This window comes from Colius striatus, chromosome 7, assembly GCF_028858725.1.
Source record: "Colius striatus isolate bColStr4 chromosome 7, bColStr4.1.hap1, whole genome shotgun sequence".
Taxonomy (NCBI): domain Eukaryota; kingdom Metazoa; phylum Chordata; class Aves; order Coliiformes; family Coliidae; genus Colius; species Colius striatus.
This window is the reverse complement of record NC_084765.1, coordinates 24285211-24304821: the sequence shown is the minus strand read 5'-3', so window position 1 is coordinate 24304821 and position 19611 is coordinate 24285211. Positions and strand designations below refer to the sequence as shown.

At 40.5% G+C, this 19611-nt stretch overlaps 1 protein-coding gene across 4 annotated transcripts in view; it reads right to left on the bottom strand.

The window, feature by feature from the left end:
- The window catches only part of MYZAP (myocardial zonula adherens protein), a 57107-nt gene extending 50931 nt beyond the window's left edge, over window positions 1–6176 (bottom strand). For all 4 annotated transcript variants that reach the window (XM_061999368.1, XM_061999365.1, XM_061999366.1 and 1 more), the window contains exon 1: window positions 6035–6176. In XM_061999368.1, the coding sequence (XP_061855352.1) occupies window positions 6035–6118 (84 nt within the window). In that variant the 5' untranslated portion in view covers window positions 6119–6176. The remainder of the gene's footprint in view (window positions 1–6034) is intronic.
- Window positions 6177–19611: the final 13435 nt, after the last annotated feature.

The following is a 19611-nucleotide window of genomic DNA, read 5'->3' as shown; positions in this document are numbered from 1 at the left end:
TTAAAGGTTGGAGGTATCTTTAGCTGGCAAGAAATAATTCAAGGGCATCCCCATAATTACATATCTGAAATAGCAAAAAAATCCATTTCAATCAACAACATGTTCTTATGTACTCACAAATGACATTGAGAGCTGAGATAACAGAACAATGAACTTCATTCTCTAGTTTCTCAGTTTTGTTTGCAGATTTGGCATACTTTAAATCTTCAAAAGGGATTATTTAGAAACACAAAGTGTATTGTGCAGTGAATGCCTCTTTTCTGTTGAGTATATATCCAAATATTTGGTCCAAGGATTCTCAATACTGCACTTCCACTGAATGTGAGTAGGAATACTATTGAAATCTGATATATACATGTTTGTAGTAAAAAGTAAGCTGCAAAATGCTTCATAGAAAAATGTAAGAGTTATTGTTTCCTCTCTAGGTGGACCTGCTTTGGCAGGGGGATTGGACTAGATGATCTCTAAAGGTCCCTTCCAACCCTACCATCCTATGATTTTGTGATCTCATTTCAGAAAAGCCATTATCTTGCTTAAGAAACAGGCTAATAGGGTCAATACTCTTCTATTCTCGATTGCAGTTTGCCTTGCTTTTGGCTGAGATCTTTAGTGTAATGATATTTTTAAAACAATACATTTCAGCACAAGAAACTTGGTTAAAACTTTCAGTCTTAGTCCTATTTATTACAATTGTAAGTCCTAAAGAGAGCATAAAGAAATCTGACAGTCCAAACTTCAAGGTGAAATTCCAGCTATCTGTTGGCAACAAGCTCTTCAAACTCTTCCTCAAAATGTCTAAAATATCTGTTTCTGAGATACTGAGGCCATCACTACCGTTTTTCTATAGCCCAGCATCTCATCTGATCTTGATCTCTCTAGTTTTTCCTAACTACTTACCTCCAGTCATGTTGAACCATAGAATGGTTTGGGTTGGAAGAGAACTTAAAGATCATCTAGTGCCAATCTCCCTGCCATGGGCAGGAATACCTTCCACTAGATGTGTACCTTCTGAAATGCACCTTTCCTTTGCACTTGCCCAAGCTCACAGCCCATGTGTTGGTCATTATAGCACTTCCTTTTGCCTTGAAAGTAGCAATCATATTCTCTGCTCATAGGCATTCAGAGAACAGCAGCAAAGTCCTTTCCATAGATCCCAAATTTTATCATTTTATAACTCACTTCCTCCAACTCTCATACCAGTTAATTTAACTTGATTTCACTCTGTAACACAACCTCCTCAGAGCACTACTAGTCAGCATCAGGACCAGGATTCCTGTTTCGTTTCAAAACAACGGGACTTTCTTCAGCTTTTCAAACAAACTTTAACCTTTTCTCCCTCCCAAGTAAAAGCAACTGGAAGAACTATGTGCAGCCACTTCACTGTTTTGAGATAACAAATCAATGGTGTTTACACCAAGGGTATGCTGTCAACTGTGACAAAAAAATGCTACTTTGTATTGCCTTTCATTCCCCTCTCTAAATGCGGTCTTTTAGGCCTGTAAAGCTTTCTATCAATAAGGAATAGTGTCTTGAGATACAGATGAAGTTTCTGTAATATATGCAAGCTGTATCTGTATTACAAAGAAAAAAAAAAGAAAAAAGAGAAAATAGTCTATAATAAAATCAAGGTGAACTATAACCTACTCTTTAGATACATCTATGGAGGCTATTTTTTGTGCAGTGGGCTCCTCACCATTATTTCATCGTTCGGTCGTACACTAGTAAATCTAAGACAAGAAGTCAGTTGTTTTTTTTAAAGAAAGATTGGAAGAGAAAATGACATAAAATCCCCCAAACTTAGTATAAAAGACAGTTATTATTTCATATTTACTGAACAATTCTGAAATACTGAAATGCATTTTTAAATGATGAATGGTTGAATTACTGCTGTGTCTGTTGCTCTGAGAACACCAGACTCTACCCACATACTGCAGATGCTGAAGGTGCTTCCTGCTTACAAGTTTGTATTGCTATATATATTAATAATAAACTCCTCATCTTCAAAGCTCATTGATTTATAAGGTAATTAATATCAACTTTTCTCACCTATTTAATTTCCATTTCCCCCTACTCTTTTTTCCCTCTAGCTTAGCTTTCCTCTTAAATATGCCTGTTTATAACAAGAAGGGAAAGAGTCTGGCATTTCTCCATGTAGGCAAACAAAGAAAGACCAGGCTCAAAAATAGGAAATAGAACTGAATTTGTGATGTGCAGGAAGTGACAGACAAGGCTAGCTTTCTTTTTTTTTTTCACAATGAAAGAAAGGAAGGAAACCTGGACTAAAAGGTATTAAAGAATTGGTGGGAGAAAACATGAAAAAACCCTAAAAAAAATTAGAAACAGATAATGACTGGCAACTCAAAGGGATGCAAAATGGAGTTGTGTATGATTTTTCTGAAGCTAGAAAATTACTTGTATGTTAGTCAGTATAGGACTAATTATAGCTAACATACTTACAGATTCACAGTGCAATGACTGTAAATAAGTAATTACCTCTATACCTGTATGCCACTTAGTGAATCATGACTGCCTGTCACGTTACAGCAACTGACGTGTTACAGGGTTATTATGACGGAAATCACAGAAGCCCATTACAGACAGCAGTCAAATCATAACAAGCAGGCTGGAAATACAAATTAATAATAGTAATTTGCTGAGACTGAACCCACTGTACAACCAAAGGGTTGTTATTTTATAAACTTTTTATTGCCCTTTTCTTTTCACATTGCCTTCTCTATTGCTTTCCTGAATCACCCTTTTTTCCTCCACTGCCTCATTTCCACACTAGCTCTTTACTTTGAAAACACCTCAAATCGGTATCACTTTGGTTTTTTTGCAGTATTTCTGACACAAAATGAACTTTTAATGCTTTACTTTGCAGCCTGTTGCATGCAAATACCAACCAGAGAGAGGCATTGGCAATCATCTGAGGATTTCAGCCTTGAAGTCATGCCCAGTGAGGCTTGTACAGCAGTTGCAAAGTACCACCCAGTTCCTTGCTAGATCAAACTTATACAGTCTGTGCTCTTGCTATTGTTTATAACACTAAGACTTCCTCGGCATCCCTAGGGAAATAGCAGTAAAAGTAAAACGTAACCTGTCACTCCTGCCTCTCCTAGGCCACAGATTATCCACTCTACCTACGGACAGACCTGTCCAATCTGTTAAAACTCAAGAACAGTACAGAGATTGGAAAGGGGAAAAAAAGCAGGCACCACTTTTTCCTCTAACCTCCAGAAGCAATTATGAATACTGTACTTATATTGTTCTTGTTATGCAGTGTTTCCTGAAGAATAACACACCATTTGTTACTTCCCTAAATGAATGAGCACGCTCACATGGAAATCACATCAAGCCCTTCTCCAACAGCAAAACACTGCTGCAGTGATGCCTTAAAATGGAAATGAAATCGTAACAGGAAGAGCCTTGACTCAGTGCCAAACAGTGGCAGAATAATGTGCAGCTGAGGATGAAGGAGTGATTTCCAGAAAACAATTGGGTTTTGCAGAGAGCAAGTGGGGAGAAGAAAGAAAGATAACTCCCCTAGTAGGGAAAAGGCTGTGATTCAATTTCCTGCAACTGCTGACTGACAGTAAGAACAAGTGAGGAAATGTAGGAACAGATGTGGCTTCCACCCTACCTTTATGTCATCAACTTGGTAACTTTGTGAGCATAACTTTTAAAAACAAATACTGGGTAGAAGAAGAACCAGGTATGAGGCTTCCTAGGCTATCAGATTTTAGTATGACTTGCAGCATCTGTAGCTTTGGCATGCAAATAATAAAAGTAATTTTAATTGCGACAACATTTTGTGTTCTCTCCTGGCTTTTTGACACCAACAATCCATGAGCAGTATTTCCAAAGCTCATCTGACATCATTTGTGAAACAAATATGCAGACAGAAAAACAAAGACTGACAGATTTAGCTTGGCACAACACCAGATAGCAAAAGTTTGCTGAGTGCAATGGAAATGAACAGGTGAAGACATGCTCTCCTACCAAATTTCTAAAAGGCTAGTGGGACAGCATAGATGAGAGCTACTGCAATATGACAGTTAAGAAAAAAAGACAGTCTAGGTTAGCTAAAAATGGTAAGAATTCATGGCCCTGATCCACAATCCACATTCATGTTTACCATACCACTCAAATCATTCAGGTGCAACTTAAATACAGATGACAGATTCAGTGTGAGTAATGTTCTTCAGCCTCTTCTTCCCTCCTTCTAAAAACCAAAGCACCCAGAAAGACATTGATCATAGTCAACTATGTACTGGGATAATTAGTATTAAAATAGAGAGCAAAGGTTTTAGAGAATAGCCAAAGTTACTAGTACAGCAATAGAAAAATACAAGTTGCTTTACTAACAACCAGTGCTGTTCCAAGATTTTTGCAGTACCCCTACAGGGAAGATGTGGTTTGATATTGATCTAGCTTCAAGTTAGCTTGAATCATCAGAATTTAATATTGTTGATCTTGTTGATAATAAAATGGTCTGGGATAAATATGTTCGTTGATGTGCTAACTTACCAGCTCAATGGCCAAAAATCACTCCCTTTGCCAATGACCTAATGTTAGCTTTAGACTTCTGCAGTTGAAAGCAGAAAAGGAATGGGTGTTTAATTTCAGTCAGTCCTAAAAAGCAAAGAAGAAAGTACTTTCTTTGGTCATTTATCTGTTGATTAGCCTGCTCCATTTATGAAATCTCCGCTATGAGATTCCTCACACAATTAAAGGGCACTTGTCCTGTAACCACAGGCACACCAGAATGTCACACACATCCTTCATTTATTTAGCAGTTATTCTAACTGTCTTCCTCCTCCCTTTTGACAACTTCTAGAAAAGGAGTCACATTTCACTAAAGAAAAAAAAACCATCAGCTTCCCAAGTAGGTTTTATTTGCAAATTAGGGTTTGACTGATTTCCTTAAGAGAATGTATCAAATACAGTTCCTTTCACATCATCCCTGGCAAATAGATCATATGGATGAAAATAACAAAAGTATCACTTCAACACAAGTTCTCTTAGCTTTTACATCTTTAAGAAATACTAAACCAGGAAACTTAGAGGAAACAAGACTGATTTCCAAGTCATCTAAATTTTTTCATATACATGAGTAATTTCACTTTTAGGAAGGCCATGGACTTCTCCTATGTAAGGACCTGACTCTTACGTAAAACACAGCAACATGACATTTTTCATTGTTTCACAGAATCACAGAACAGCGAGGGTGGGAAGAGACCTCTAGAGAGCATCAAGTCCAATCACTCTATGAACTCTCATTTTTAGAGCACTAAAACAATCACTAAGTAATTCAAGAAACGTCATGATCACACGATTGTGGTTCTTTGTAAGGATAGGCTTGTCCCTTATTTTACTTCTTCACACCTGGAATGTGCACTCCCAATGACAGCAGTGTGGTTACAGCAGCAAAAAAAGGCTATTTAAAGCAGGGTGGCTGTAGAGACACATTCCTGTCATACCTGCTAGAGTTTTAACAACTTTTTAAAAGCACTTCCCAAGGGAGTGATACATCCTTATTATTTATCTTATTTGTAATTTTTAAATACACCACTAAATCATATTTCTGTATTTGAGAAAGTGATTATAAAAACAAATTATTACTGCCATCTAAGTCATTACAGTGAGCTTCCTCATGACACATCAGGCTTGGACAGGCAAATCCTCAGTTGTAAATACCAAAGCGCACATCAAGGGAGGGCAGTGGGGGTGAAAGTCTCCCAATACAAGCACAGCTTCCTCGCAAGTTTCCAGATGAACAGCCAAGGACTAGCACTGACAAAACCTTTGCAGGACACTCCGAAAGCTCTTCACTTCCCACCACCTACTACGAACGGGTAAAAAGACGTTCTCACACACTGTAAGCATTCACCTGAAAACACCGAAAATAAGCAGACAGACAAAAAAGCGCTCCGCGGATAAACCGTAAGCGAAGGAGGGAATATCAAAGCGCCCCTTGGCCCCGCGACACAGCCCGCGGGACCTCCCCGCCGTCCCCCCGCGCTGCCCCGCGCACCTTCCGCCGGGCGCGGCCGCCGTCGCCGGACGGCCTCCGGGGAGCGGTGGCGGTGACCGTGAGCCCCGAGCTGTAGCGCAGCATCCCCGCGGCCGCCGCGCTGGCGCGGACTGCGGCTGCCTTTGGCCGGCGGCGCCGCTCCGCCCCCGCGCACATGGCCGCGGGCGGCCGCAGGGGCCGGGCTGCCCGGCGGGGGCGGGCCGGGGACGGGGGAGCGGGACTACGCCGAGGGCTCCTGCGAGGCGCCGCTTCCCTCCGCCCAGCACCGCCGCGGAGCTTCTGGTGCCGCAAAAGCGACTGGTTTCCTCGCGTGGGGTGAGGCTGGGTGAAGTCGCAGTGGGACGCCGCCTGACGAGGAATTTGTCCGTGGGACGCTGGGGTCCCAGTGCAGGGTGGCATTCCCTCTGCTCCCGGGAATTTCGGGTGTCCTATGAGGTTGGGGCTTTGAGAGGAGACCCAGAGGGGTCTGCCACCTCCTAGCAGTGGGAAATAGGTATTAGGGCTCACAGGAGCCCCTGAAGGCCGCTCAGTCATGTTCTCTAGTACCCACCTCCGAGTTTATTATATGAAAGCTGGTCATTGTCCTCCCCTCCTTCCCACAGCTGCAATTTGTGAGCTACCCGGGCCTGCCAGTGTGTTAGCCATGCTCCAGGAGCGGGTACCACACTGTTCAGAAAGTAGATCCCACACAGCCTTGGGCGAGAGGCGCAAAGCCAGTGGGGCTCAATGCGTCAGTGACAACATAAGCCTTGGTGCCAAAGGTCCATCAAGGAGGTGAGTCTGATGCGTTGGAGCTAGCTGGCCCTGAGCCAGGTTGCAGGTGTGGACTTCAGCATTTCAGACGCTCCGCTGTTGGAGGATCTGGGCTGAGGGAACTGCTGTAACCCTACCTGGCTGTACACAGGCCTAGGGGCTCACACATCTCCCTCTGCAGCCTGTGCATCTGTCACAGCACTACATTCCTCAGTCATCAATTACAACCAAAGGAGATGTTGTTGTTTGAAAGAAATTGCTGAATATATATAAATATCTATAACAGCATTTTTAAAATAATTATCCTATGTCTCCATGTAATTATCTTGGAATAATTAAGACCATGAGAAGACAGTTATGGCTATGCAACGTCCTTGCCTGTTACAATGTTAATGACCATGCTGTTTCCTGATTTGGAAGAATGATGAAGAGAGGAAAGCAATTTACGTTGGAAAAATGGAAACTGAACCACCAGTGTTCCACCCTCTGTGTACAATGCATCAGTTCTCTTCTGCCTCTCAGTTCCCTGTAGTCAGGGCAAGATACTGAGCTATCAACATGACAAGGATCTAAAGAAGAGAGGAAGAAAGTATTACTGAGGCCCAGAGGAATGAATGAAGGGTTTGCATTTAGTATCCAGCATATTTTCTGTTGTTTTCCCAGCTACTGTTATCTTCTCTACCCGAGGAAGCAAATGAGGAGGAGTAATTTATATTTGGATTTCTCCCAAGATTGGCTGCAGGTTACACGATTTTTTGTGTGTGTGCAAAGGTGTCTTGCGCCTTCAGACAATTCTGTATCAATCATCCACTGTCTTAACTCCTGGTTTTAATGCTGCTTTCAGAGCAGGTCTGCAAGGGGAGAATAGGGTTATCTTCAACAACAGGAATATATTCCTTTGAAAGTATGTTGCCTACCTGCTGGGCTGTCCCTTAGCATTAGCCTTTATTTGTTCCTGGTAATTTGGGTAAGAAGTATCTCAATTTAAATTCTGACACGCAGCCAGATGGTGGCCTTCATGGTTTCAGCTGAGGAGTTCATATACTCACATCTTGGGGTTAGTGAGTTATGCCTTCCAGACCTCATTCCCCTCTGCGAAAAAGGGTGTCTGCAGGGCTGTCTAATCACTGCAAGGCAGGCACAGGAGAATTGCTTTTCTAAGAACAGGCACAGAGACTAAACTTGTGTCACACTATGAGAAAGGACCTCCCTTCCCATATGCTAGAGAAGAGACAGTGAGGCACAATAATCAAATCTTTGGGAGAACCTGCAAGGTCTGCATCAGCTTTAAGACTTGATAATTTTGATGAAGATGAGAAATACTCATGTCCAGGTCCATGGATAATACAGATAGTACAAATACAGTTTTCTCATTTGTGTCTCTTGGAAAACAGCAGCAGGACATGTTTACTTGAGTTACCAGGACCTGTTTGAACAGGAGCACTTTCTACTTTTGGGCACATCCTCAAATTAAAATCGTGCAAGAAAGAGTAACTTGCATGCATGATTAGCAGTCTGGGTTTTTTTGATACTCTGAATCATTTCCTTCCCTTCCTCCCATTCAGCAAGCTGCCCAAGTGTAGTAAAGAGTCTAATGTGCTTTCTCCCATGCTAGTTGGCTGTGTATCGTATCCACCTACCTGCAGTCCCTTCAGCCCTTGTGTGGGCTGTGTGGTCCTATGTGGATAGTAAACATTTGAAAATACCTTCTAATCTAAGGTGTGTCAGGGCTGAGATGAACATGTAGAAGTGTGGCTCAAAAAAGAAAAAACAAAATCAACGAATACCTCTCCTTGTATCAAAGCAACATTTGGAAAAACTTTTTCTCCATCTCCAAAGCTCTGATACACTAGAGGGACTATGGAGCCAGCCAGTAGTATTGAGTGAACACCTGGCACCCCTCAGTACAAAAAAGGAATCTCAAGATGAGATGTACGCAGAAGGGCTGCAAAAAAGCTCAAAGTTATAGAATTCTTTTTGGACAAAGAATAAATAGATTTTGAATCTTCAACTTGGACAAAAGGTAATGGTGGGGAACAGGCACAAAGGTGTAGAAGCTCATGACTGGCATACAGAAGTGAATGGGGAATGGCTATTCATTACTTTTTTACCCTTGGGAACAATGAATTTGAAGTAAACCAGGCACCACATTTATGTGCAAAATTAAATTATGGCAGAGGATACTCTGATTATTAAAAGTATACGAGCTCTCAAAAAGCATCTGGATAAACTCATGGAAGACAAGCTATAAGGGCTATAAAACACTAAGATATGTCTACAACTAATGACTCAGGAGGTCCTTGAATTGCGGGGTTGCTTTCTTGATAGCTCTCCTATGACAGGACCCCTGTCATAGCCTTTACATGACAGACTCCTCACCAGTAGTGCTAAAGGTGACAAGTTTCTAGAAAGCAACAATTCTCCTCTGCTCTGAAAAGAGCTCTCATGCCTAGCGTCTGTCCTAGCCTAAGGCAAGCTTTGCATGTTTTTCTGGCTGCAACTCATTCCATATTTGCCTTTCTCACTGCTAACAGAGACTTAAGCCAAGAAGTAACAATCCATAGTCACTCCCTCTTTTACTCCCTGAGAAATCAGGAAGAAATGTCTGCCTGGTTTCAGCTTGTCCACTTTGGCCAGGATCTTACCTCCCTGGTTCTGATACAACCTGAAGCAGATTTGCCAGAGTTTATAGCTCTTTTTTTTCCCTGCAAGGGTCATAGTACACTACTGTGAGCAGTTTATTGTCTGTGCTGTGGACATGGCACTAGGTTACAGAAACAGGATGGGGGAATGGAAATAAATGACTATCTGAGAATCAGTTTTACTAAAACCACAGTATTCTACTGATTTTTACAGTTGGAAAGACTACATGAAAGGTACACACAGTTATACAGACTGCTCATAGACAACATACAGAGTGGCAGCAGAACATAATCTGACCAGGATGCTGAGCTTTCAGTTCAAAACCTGCCAGTGCTTTGTGAATGCAGTGATCGAAAGGCACAGCAGGTTAATTTCAAGATGACACTGTAGTATGAATATCTGGAGCAATATTTGTTATGAAACAGCTAATATAATTACACAGAAGATGCAAGAAATTTAAAGTAAAGGCAGCTTCTTCATTTTTTTGCAGGTTACCTTGTTGCCCAGCACCAATGTTACGGAAATGCGGTGGTTTGGTTTTGGGTTTTTTTCCCCAGGAGGCCCAAAGGCCATTATGCTGTGGGAAAAATGAAACAGGATGCCATAGAATCAACAGATCTTTACTTTAAAAGCCCTTGGTCACAATCATACAATACATGGAGCAGGAAGTAGGTCTGCCTTCACAGAATAGCAGATCATAAAATAAAGGTAGCCTGCTCTTACCTTAACAAATTCCCTAAATGTGGGCATGACAAAAGCCTGACTTTTTCATCAAAATCTCCTCTCCATCTTCAGGCTAACTGCTGACACAGTCTAGAGGAAGACAAAAAGTTTATAACACTTGATCAACTGGAATATGAATCCTGTGGGATTTGGGAATAATTGCTGAGTTACAAATTGAACAAGAACTCACACCTGTGGTCATTAAGGTTATAAAGTCCCATTTGTATTGCTACAAAAATGAGGTGTTATAATTAGCTTCTAATAGCCTTCATTTTCCAGGGGGATTAAAATCTATTCTGCCTTCATCATCCCTAAGGCATGAATCCCATTTATAGCAGAGATTATCAAATGGACAGATGCATGTAAAATATTTCAGAACCAGACTCAGAAAGACAGGTGGGCTTGATCACCTGTTTTTCCTCAGAGCTGTTTCTTTGTTCTCCTAGCTTTCACCCTTGTATTCTACAGACACAAACTTAAGCTCAGCATCATGTAGCTCTCAAACTCTTTTTTGGGCATTAGAGCTAGCATGAAAACTCTCTCCTGTTAATCACCATAGAATCACCATAGTCCCCTTGTATGCAATATATAAAATAATATTTAATATTGTACAGTTCTTGTCTTGAGGAATATTTCATCTTTCACTGGCAAATACATCTTTGCTGCATTTGAAGCTACTGTGGTTTATAGCTACCATTTGGAAGTGACATACAGCTGTCTGAATGTCCAGCTTTGTTTAGCTACAAGCATCCTATCACTCTTCAAACCTATCGATGTAACTGTTTGCTGTCACTTAACACTCTCAGTACATGGCTAATACAGGATCACTACAGAAACTCAGAGCCTCCCCTGCTGATCTCACATACACAAATCCATAATTAGGAATTCCCACACCAGGAATTTGAAATGCAGAATAGACATGTTATTTTGCAAAGCCCTCAGTACCCATTTTATGTAATTATTTCACTAATGGTTGTATTGAATAAAAAAAGAAATTCTTGGAGTTACCTGCAATACCAGCTTTATTCCATCTGTACTGATAATGCAGAGCCACAGACTCTAATTGCAATAAATGTTTCTTTTAATATTTTCTGCTTCTAATTGTTGTCCTACTTAAAGCCTGACTTCTTATTGAGGTTCTCAAAGTATTTTTAAACTATAAATCAATAAAGTCACAAAATGCTAGATAGCTCAACGATACAACGTAATGTGCACTATCATTTCCCCTGGAAGAGGCAGGCCAAAAGAAAACAGGTTAGTCACTCAGAGCTGTACCTGGGCAAGAGCATAGAGCAAGTCCATTGTAGCAAATCAGGTAATGATAATAGCAATAGGTTTCTGCCATGTTCCTTTATGCATATATCCATATGTCAGTATTTTTCACACGGTTTGTGCATCTAGCATTTAGGAAAATGAAGACTACACCTGGTAGCTGTGACTTGCAGACTCAGACTACTAAAAAGCAATTTATAGTGAAATAAAAGTTACTGCTAAGATTTTTTAAAAAGCTGTAAAGCCCTAGAAGGATATTTTTTGGGAGGGCTTTGGATTGAGCACATCTATAAGTCACAATATTTACATAGCTGTAGTCATGCCTTTTATTTTATCAAATGAAAAATAAAAGCTTGAACTTTACCACAATCAACTGATAGGAAATATATCAAGATAAGTATAGGACAGTTTCATTTATCATTAATATGTGGCTGCATATGAATGAAAAAATATCATTATTATTCTTCAATCACAAATTCTTAGGGATTTAGATAGCATGACTTCAGATTTTGCTGAAGCATATAGGGCATCAATCCAGTTCTGATTCAGCAGAAAAAGTACCACCCCTTGATTCATCTTCACCATTTCCTCTTTCATGTAGGTCTCCCACTCAGTTAACAACTGGGTCACAGCTCACAGCAATGCAGCCTGACACACGTGCAATGCTAGAAGCCTGTCACTCATCCTTCAGCAGTAGGCTTTGGTTTAGTCGGTCCGTGCAAGCAAGCAGGACAGTTCGGCATAAATGTCATGTAAAAATAATGCAGCACAGGAGCAACAGCATTGTTCACATAGGGGTGTGACTTGGCCAGGTCACGTAATTGTACTGCTTAAGGTAGGCAGGAGAGTGAAAAACAGGCACGCCCCACCATTAGCACCACAGTTATATTGTTATACGTGCTCTTTAAATCATATTCCACTCCCTGGAGACAACATGAAAGATCTTTTCCGAAAGACTGATTTCAGTATTGTCATTGAGGCAGGAAATATGTGAATTTTAAAGGGAGAAAAAAATTGTGGATTGCAAGTTTTTCTATAAGCAGTAGATTTAGGGCATATTTCAGGGAGCAGAAGCATTAAGGACAGAAAATAGCTAGATATATTTGACTGACTTCTTCCAGCTTACAAAGAGGAAGACTATGCCTTTTACCTTTGTTTCTCCAGAGGAGAGGAATCACAGAGGAGGAAAAAGGGGAAAAACTATTTTCTGCTTCAGGTCTTTTTTAAGACAGAAAGCCAGTGGTGGCTTTCAGTCCTGCTTCAGCACAGAGGGTGATGTCATATTCTTCTAATCAATGAAGTAACCAAGCATTTGTCTAAAGCATGTGTACAGATGCTACAAAGGTTCTTTGTTATCTGGCCTTCTCCTTGTTTTAGATGTGGTTTAGGGCCTCCATGTTCCCCATCTCAGAATGATACACATGGGAATTTAAAAGTTCTTAATCATTCTCTCAGCCCATTGTCTGTTCACACACATAGCTGGGACAGGGAGTTGTGTGTAAAAGTTGTGAAGTACAAGTGAAAGATCTGGTTCTATTATTTATTTTCTTTCTACATACTAAGAAGTTTATTGGAAGTCATATGAAAATAAAAAGAGGTGGAAGGGGAGGTATTTTAACCATAAGATATCAGGTCATACTTTCACATCCAGGGACTTTCCTCAGGAAAACTTTGGTCCCTCCAGCTTCAAAAAACACTCTTGCAGACCTATCTGTATCTACAGTATAGTGACATTTTCTAGTACTGTCACCAAGAATTACCTCATTTCCTCTGTGCAAAAGTCATTACAGTAATAGAAGTACAGTTGTAATCAATACAGAATATATTGTTGGGCCTAACAGAAGTAAAATTATTAGGGAGGGCTATGTAGGGAGGACTAAGTAGTTACGGGTGCTTACTAATAGCTCAATCCCAATGACTAAATACTACTTATAGAAATGCTCCTCTAACAACAAACCCAGTCCTAGGAAGGAAATAGATTCATACACCTAACCACTTATGTATTTAGCCACACACTGCATCTGTGAATCTGGAAGGCCACTCCCCACATCTTCAGCGTGTCAAGCTTGCTTCAGCCAAGAAGCAGCAGCATGCTTTTTCTTCACCTACATACAACACATGATCCAGTTAGCAAGAATGCAGCTGACAGTACTATAGTTCTGTGTCCTGGTCACAGAGCAAGGGATTTGAACTATTCCAGGAAGGCTCCTCAAGAAATATTACAGACTTTGAAACAGATCAAGCTGGTATCAATAATTCAGACCAGTAGAGCAGGATTTCCTGCCATTCTGCCTGCTTGATGATAATGTGGAATCTAAATAAATTTGTGGGTTTTGAGTAGCTAAGGCTACTCCACAAAAAGAAATAAAACAGTTTGCAAGATCACTCATAATTCAGAAATTTAAGCTTTTACTATGAAATTAAACTGTTTCTGCAGTAGAACTATTCCCATCAAGTTTCTTTCTCCAGAGAAAACCACAACAAAAAGTAGGGAGTATTGATCAAAAGGCCTTTCAAACAACTTGAAAGACCCATCCACTCCCACTGGGTTTTGACTTACTCAAATCAGGAGATTTGTATGGCAGTTGCCTCCATAAAATTCTTCTGCTTTCCCTGCATTTCAGAATGTGCCTCAAATATAGCGTGCCTAACGTAACTGCTTGAATCCAAGGGAAATGCAGAGAAAACCCCAACAAAGAAAGCCATTCACAGTGACTCTATTATGACAAATAGTGCAGGCTCTGGGGAAAGCCGTTTGCCTTTTGTATTACTCTTAACTCCATTTTAGCTTTCAATTCGGATACCTAGCCCTATCTTTAGTGCTTCTGACATGCCCTTGTAAAAAGATTTGAAGTGGTATCTGTTGCTGAAGTCTTTAGTTGCCCAAATTAATTTAAATGATGTATATTTCATTTTGTAGATACAGATTTCTAAAAGGTGGAATTAGCATTAAATTGAAATTTCTCTTTCTCATAACTTCACTGTGCTTAGGCATTTTGCTGCACTCCTGGCCTGCCCAGATTACTTCTTGAGGAAGTTTATTTATTATAGGTTAATAGAGTATCATTTCCATCTCTGGAAATCTTTGAGACGTGTTACCTGAAAGCTTGAAAAGCTATGGGAGTGGCTGGACTGAGTTGGTCTAATAGAGCATGTATCTTATAGCTTTGTTGTGCAGAACCTCATCTTCACCTGGCAGGGGGAAGCAAAAATAGCATATCTCAAGAGGTGTATTTAATTTCTTCCCTCTTACAGGTTTGGTTTTTTGTGTAAGCATTTCAGGGTGGAAAGCAAGCACTATAGGTCTGCTGTATTTATTCCAAAATGCAGCTTCTGCAAGGGGTGTTCTTTTCCCATTAGCTTTGTTTAACTCACAAAGCTTTTTTGAAATGCACGTATACACAGTCACATGCATGACAGCTGATTAACAGTGTCTTTTAGTTAGTACAACTTAATCTTGCCAATTTTGAATCTGCAGTGTTCTTCTAATGTAAACAGAGAAAGCAGATATAGAGAGGTATGGATAGTGATGAATGCTTAGAACTGTTCTCCCTGCTGCAGAACAAGAACATAAAGACACACACAAAAAAAATCACAAAAAGACAATTGCCCTACTTTTGCATTTTTACCAGCATCTGGCTGATAATAATGAAGAAGTAAACAGAAGTGCTCTGAATATTGATGTGGGTTAATAGAATTAAAGTAGTACAAAGGAAATATCTTACTGCTTTTCATAATTAACCTGGAGACTCGTTTCTGCCAGAGGTCACTGAACAAAGAAGTTACTAGCCCTGAAAGAAAAGACACGTGTAGCTATGTACACAGGATCAGGTTTGGGTCAGAAAAAACAGTGAGCTACCCAGCATACAATAAGCTAGAGCTATCAATCAGGTTTACCCCATGGCTAGCAATGATCAGAGAGAAACTGACAGGAGTCTCTTGTGACATAACTGACACTAAACATGGAGGGCGGAAAGGAGGGGATTTGCCTTCCTATGAGGCCCTGCAAATTGGTCACTGTTGAAAACATCACTCTGCCCCTGGAAATTTCTATATTCCTACCTTTTAGAGCATTATTTACCAAATTATTAACATAGTAACACAAGGGCCAATCCTCCTTCCTCTAAAATCAATAACAAAATTCCCAGTAATTTTTATGGATGTTGCACAGAGGCTATAAAGTATTAATATATGAACAGCATGCATTGGATACAGTGAAAATACTTGATGTTGTTCATTTTTTTATCTCACTTTATTTGAATAAACCATTTGAAGGAGTAAAAAATACTGCAGAAATCTTCAATATGCTGTCCTGTGAAGCACAGTGTACTTTTGCTAAAGCATCAGAATGAAAAGTATACCAAAATATTTTGACAGCAGATAGACTAACAAGCTCTTAAGAAGGAGTTTTGGTACATTTCCCACTTCTCATATGACTGAAGTTATGGAGTCTCTATGAATCTTATGGTACCCCCTTCTTAAAATACACATTCAGTATTTTGATGAATTAACAAGAGACAGAAAATACTTAGACAAAAAGATGCTATAAACATTGGACAGAATTTGTTTAAGTGTCCTGCATAATTGTATTGCTGATCAGTTTCTGTCCCTGTCTGTGGGGAGACAATGTTGAAGCAGATTTCTCAATAAAATGTTGGTTTTCTTTCTTGGCTTGTGCAAGGGACAGTAGCCAATGTGTGCATAAATTGCAATGGAAAGTAAGTGTAACTACAGCACTTTCTGGGTCCTACCCAGTTGGCCAGTTCTTTGTTTAATGGTATGCCTTTTCACCATCATTCCGCTGTAACCATAAACAGGATCTTACCTTGGGATTTGGAATCATTTCAGTATAAAGGTCATTCTCTGATGACAATGGAAGGATCTAGCAAAACAACAATTTAAAACATATTTTGGGTATTTGACTGAAGTTTTGACCCTGATGGGAACCTGACATTTAACTTCCATATCTCTAGGTTGGATTTTTGCAGTGCAAGACAAACACACTACAGATGAACATCAGCATTCACGATACCTAAAATAAGGTGGGGGGGGGACAGTCGCATGCTTACTTCTGGCTCATGTCCACAGATTTCTTGAGTGCATATTGTCAACCATGTAGCTTAAAGATTGTTTGGAATCTGTTTCTACATTGCCAAAACAGCTCTACTGGCATAGTTCAAATGCCTTTTGTTTGCTTCTCCCATCTACAGAACATATACAATTTCTTAATTTTTAACCTTTTGGGGCTGATGTTGTTTATTAATTTTCTATTAATACTGTAGGTGTTTGGCATAGTTTCCACAGATCCCATCAAATTCTCTGGAAAGTTGTCAGCCTGTGGTTAGAATGCTCTTTGCCTGACAGAACCAGAAATAACTGCAGTGTAAGAGGTCACATTCCTCAGCTACTTTTTTTGGGTACCAGCAACCACTTTGCAACAGCAACACAAAGGCTTACCCTGTTATGTACCGATAACTTGAATTCCTCTGTTTCTGTAGCCACATATGGTCTAGACACTTAAAATTGCTTTGGCTGAATTTTTATCTGTCTTTTGGTAAATATCAAAGACAATTTGGTTTCCAATACATTCTTTCTGTCAAGTCATAGTCCAGCCACAGTCAAAAACTACCTCATATTGCCTCCCAGATTGTCACTCACTGTTATGCAGGGCAGTACATAAGCCCAGACTGCACCAGTGCTGCTGTCTATCTTCCCTGTTAGAGGCCAGGATTTCCTGTTTCAAAAAGATTTGTAAAAGTTTCCAGGAATTAAATGTTGATTATCCTCCCATTCCCTCCAAACATGTCCTCAGACATCTAATCATTACAGACATCCTTACTTCTTGAATTACAGGTTTAGTAACTCCTGTTTAAACATTTTCATGAATAATGGGTATTCTTATCAGTGATGAACTTTTATTTTTTGCTAAATGACCACCATCAGCACCAGCTGTCTTAATCATGGTGCATTGAAAGTATCAATTTTGATTCTCCTGGCTCCATTCTGGTGACTGTCTTCTTGTTACAGTGCTACAAAACGGTAAAGAGTAGATGTTACCTCTGCTACCTGTCCTTCATAAATTAACTTCTCCAGGCTTAAGACCACTCAGTTTTCTGTCCCCTTAGCTACGCAATAGTATCTGAGTACTTCTACAGCAGCAGCACTTTTATAGGAAAGTACCATACCCCTTCCTACATTAGTCACTTCATGTACCTCAACATCTTGAATACTATTTTGACTGTGGTTCTATACTGAAAAATATCTTTGTTGAGCAGCAGGTCACATTCTGTACAGACTACTACATGAATGGCAACTTGGCTGTTCTGTATTGCATTTCATTGCTGTAGAATTGATACTCAAAGAGGATTAAACAATTTCCCCCATCTTGCAAGAAACCTGTGGTCTGGTAGGAGTTCAGTCTCGGATTTTCAAAGCTTCAAGATACCCTTTAAGCTTGTCAATATCTCTTTTAGGTGGGTTTATATAGGAACCATCTTAGCAGAAAAACATCACAATTGGTTCCACATCAGCTGCTACCTTGGAAAAGAAGACAAAAAGTGCCCTATTGGGGCATCATTAACACAAGTCAACAGGGAGGATGCAATACCCCAGCCACAATGACAGCCACAGCAGGACTCCCTGGCTGCTTAGCGGTACCAAGGGATGAACTTTGCCCTCTTCACTATACTGAAGAATATCAGCAACAAAACAAGGCATTAGTGCTACGAGGGGACCTAGCACCCCCATGAGAAGTGGTCACCAGCTTCATGGATATAAGCGTGAGATTCTTTGCAACAAATCTCTGTATTTTGGCAAAATGCATATAGTCATGGTATACAGAGGGCATCACGACATTAAACACAATTTGCAATGTATCAAAACATACCTGCAAGGTGGGACCAAGACCCACATTTGCAGGAGGCCTTTTAAGACTGAGGCAGCCCCTGGCCGCTGTCATCAGGAGCAGCGCCCGCTCCCTGCTGTCACCTGCGGACGGGAGCCTCTGGTGACAATGCCCTGTCCCAGGCCTCTTAGACATGGCTGCAGTTCCCATGTTTAAGACTTTCAAACATTTCCCGTGAACATTTCCCAGTCCTTCTCTCTCCAGAAAACTTGCACCGGCTTTCCTCCTTTTTTATTGTTTTCTTTCAGTTTTCTGAAGAGCCAGAAATGTCAAATTCCGCGAAGTTTCAAAGGAGCAGCAAAGTTAACAGGTATCAATCTCCCTTTTTCTCTCCACGTTACTTCTAAACTAGTAAAAATTCTAAAGGGGGTGAGACCAATTGCACTGACTGGATAAAGCACTAATCAAAAATATGCTGCGTTCATCTGATTCTCCGTACTCATCCTCAAAGGGCCTCCCAGCTGGGCTCTAGCAGCCATGCACATTCACAAGGGTGGTCAGCAGCACGTCACTACATTTATGCACTGGTAGTAAGCTTAGCACCATACAGAACTGATCTAGGCAGACTGTCCACCTCACCAACTTTCCAGGTATTCAATTCCCTCCTGCCAGCTGCACTGCCCTTCAGATGCACCTGCTGACATAAGTCATTTGATGGTTTGTTGACATCTACGGATGCTGCAGTTTATACACAGGCTCCTGAGGCTTGTGACATCTCATTTAAGAGTCATAAACACCTGCCTTTCCTGGGAACAGCGTTGTGAAGCTTTACAGCAAAAGCCCTCCAGGTGAATACAAGCACATTGCAACAAGAGGCCAGGTAAGCAGTAATTGCAAGAGTACAAAAAGCCTATTATTTTGCTCAAATAAGCTGAAAGATAGGTGTTTAAAGTCTTGCCCACAGTGTGTCATGACATTTCCTGTACTACCAGCCTGGCAATGTCACTAGAGCAGACTGCAGACAGTGCAAGCCTCTCACTTTACTTGTAGACACAAAGTAAGCTAAAAATATAAGTAAATTAAAATCTGATCTATGTGATCAAGATTTCACCCACAAAAGAGAGAAGACCTAACAGATACCTAGGAAACACAACTAGAAAAGAAACCTCCCTAGGCTCACTTTTGGGCCTCTCTGATCAAAACAGAACAAAAACCCCCAAAACTCAAAATCTGCCAAAAAAAAAGTAAAATAGCCCAACAGACACTTGTCAAACAGCCAGACTTTTCTCTCTGCACCTCAGAACCTGTGTTTGCTGTGAATTAGCTAACATTAACCCTATGT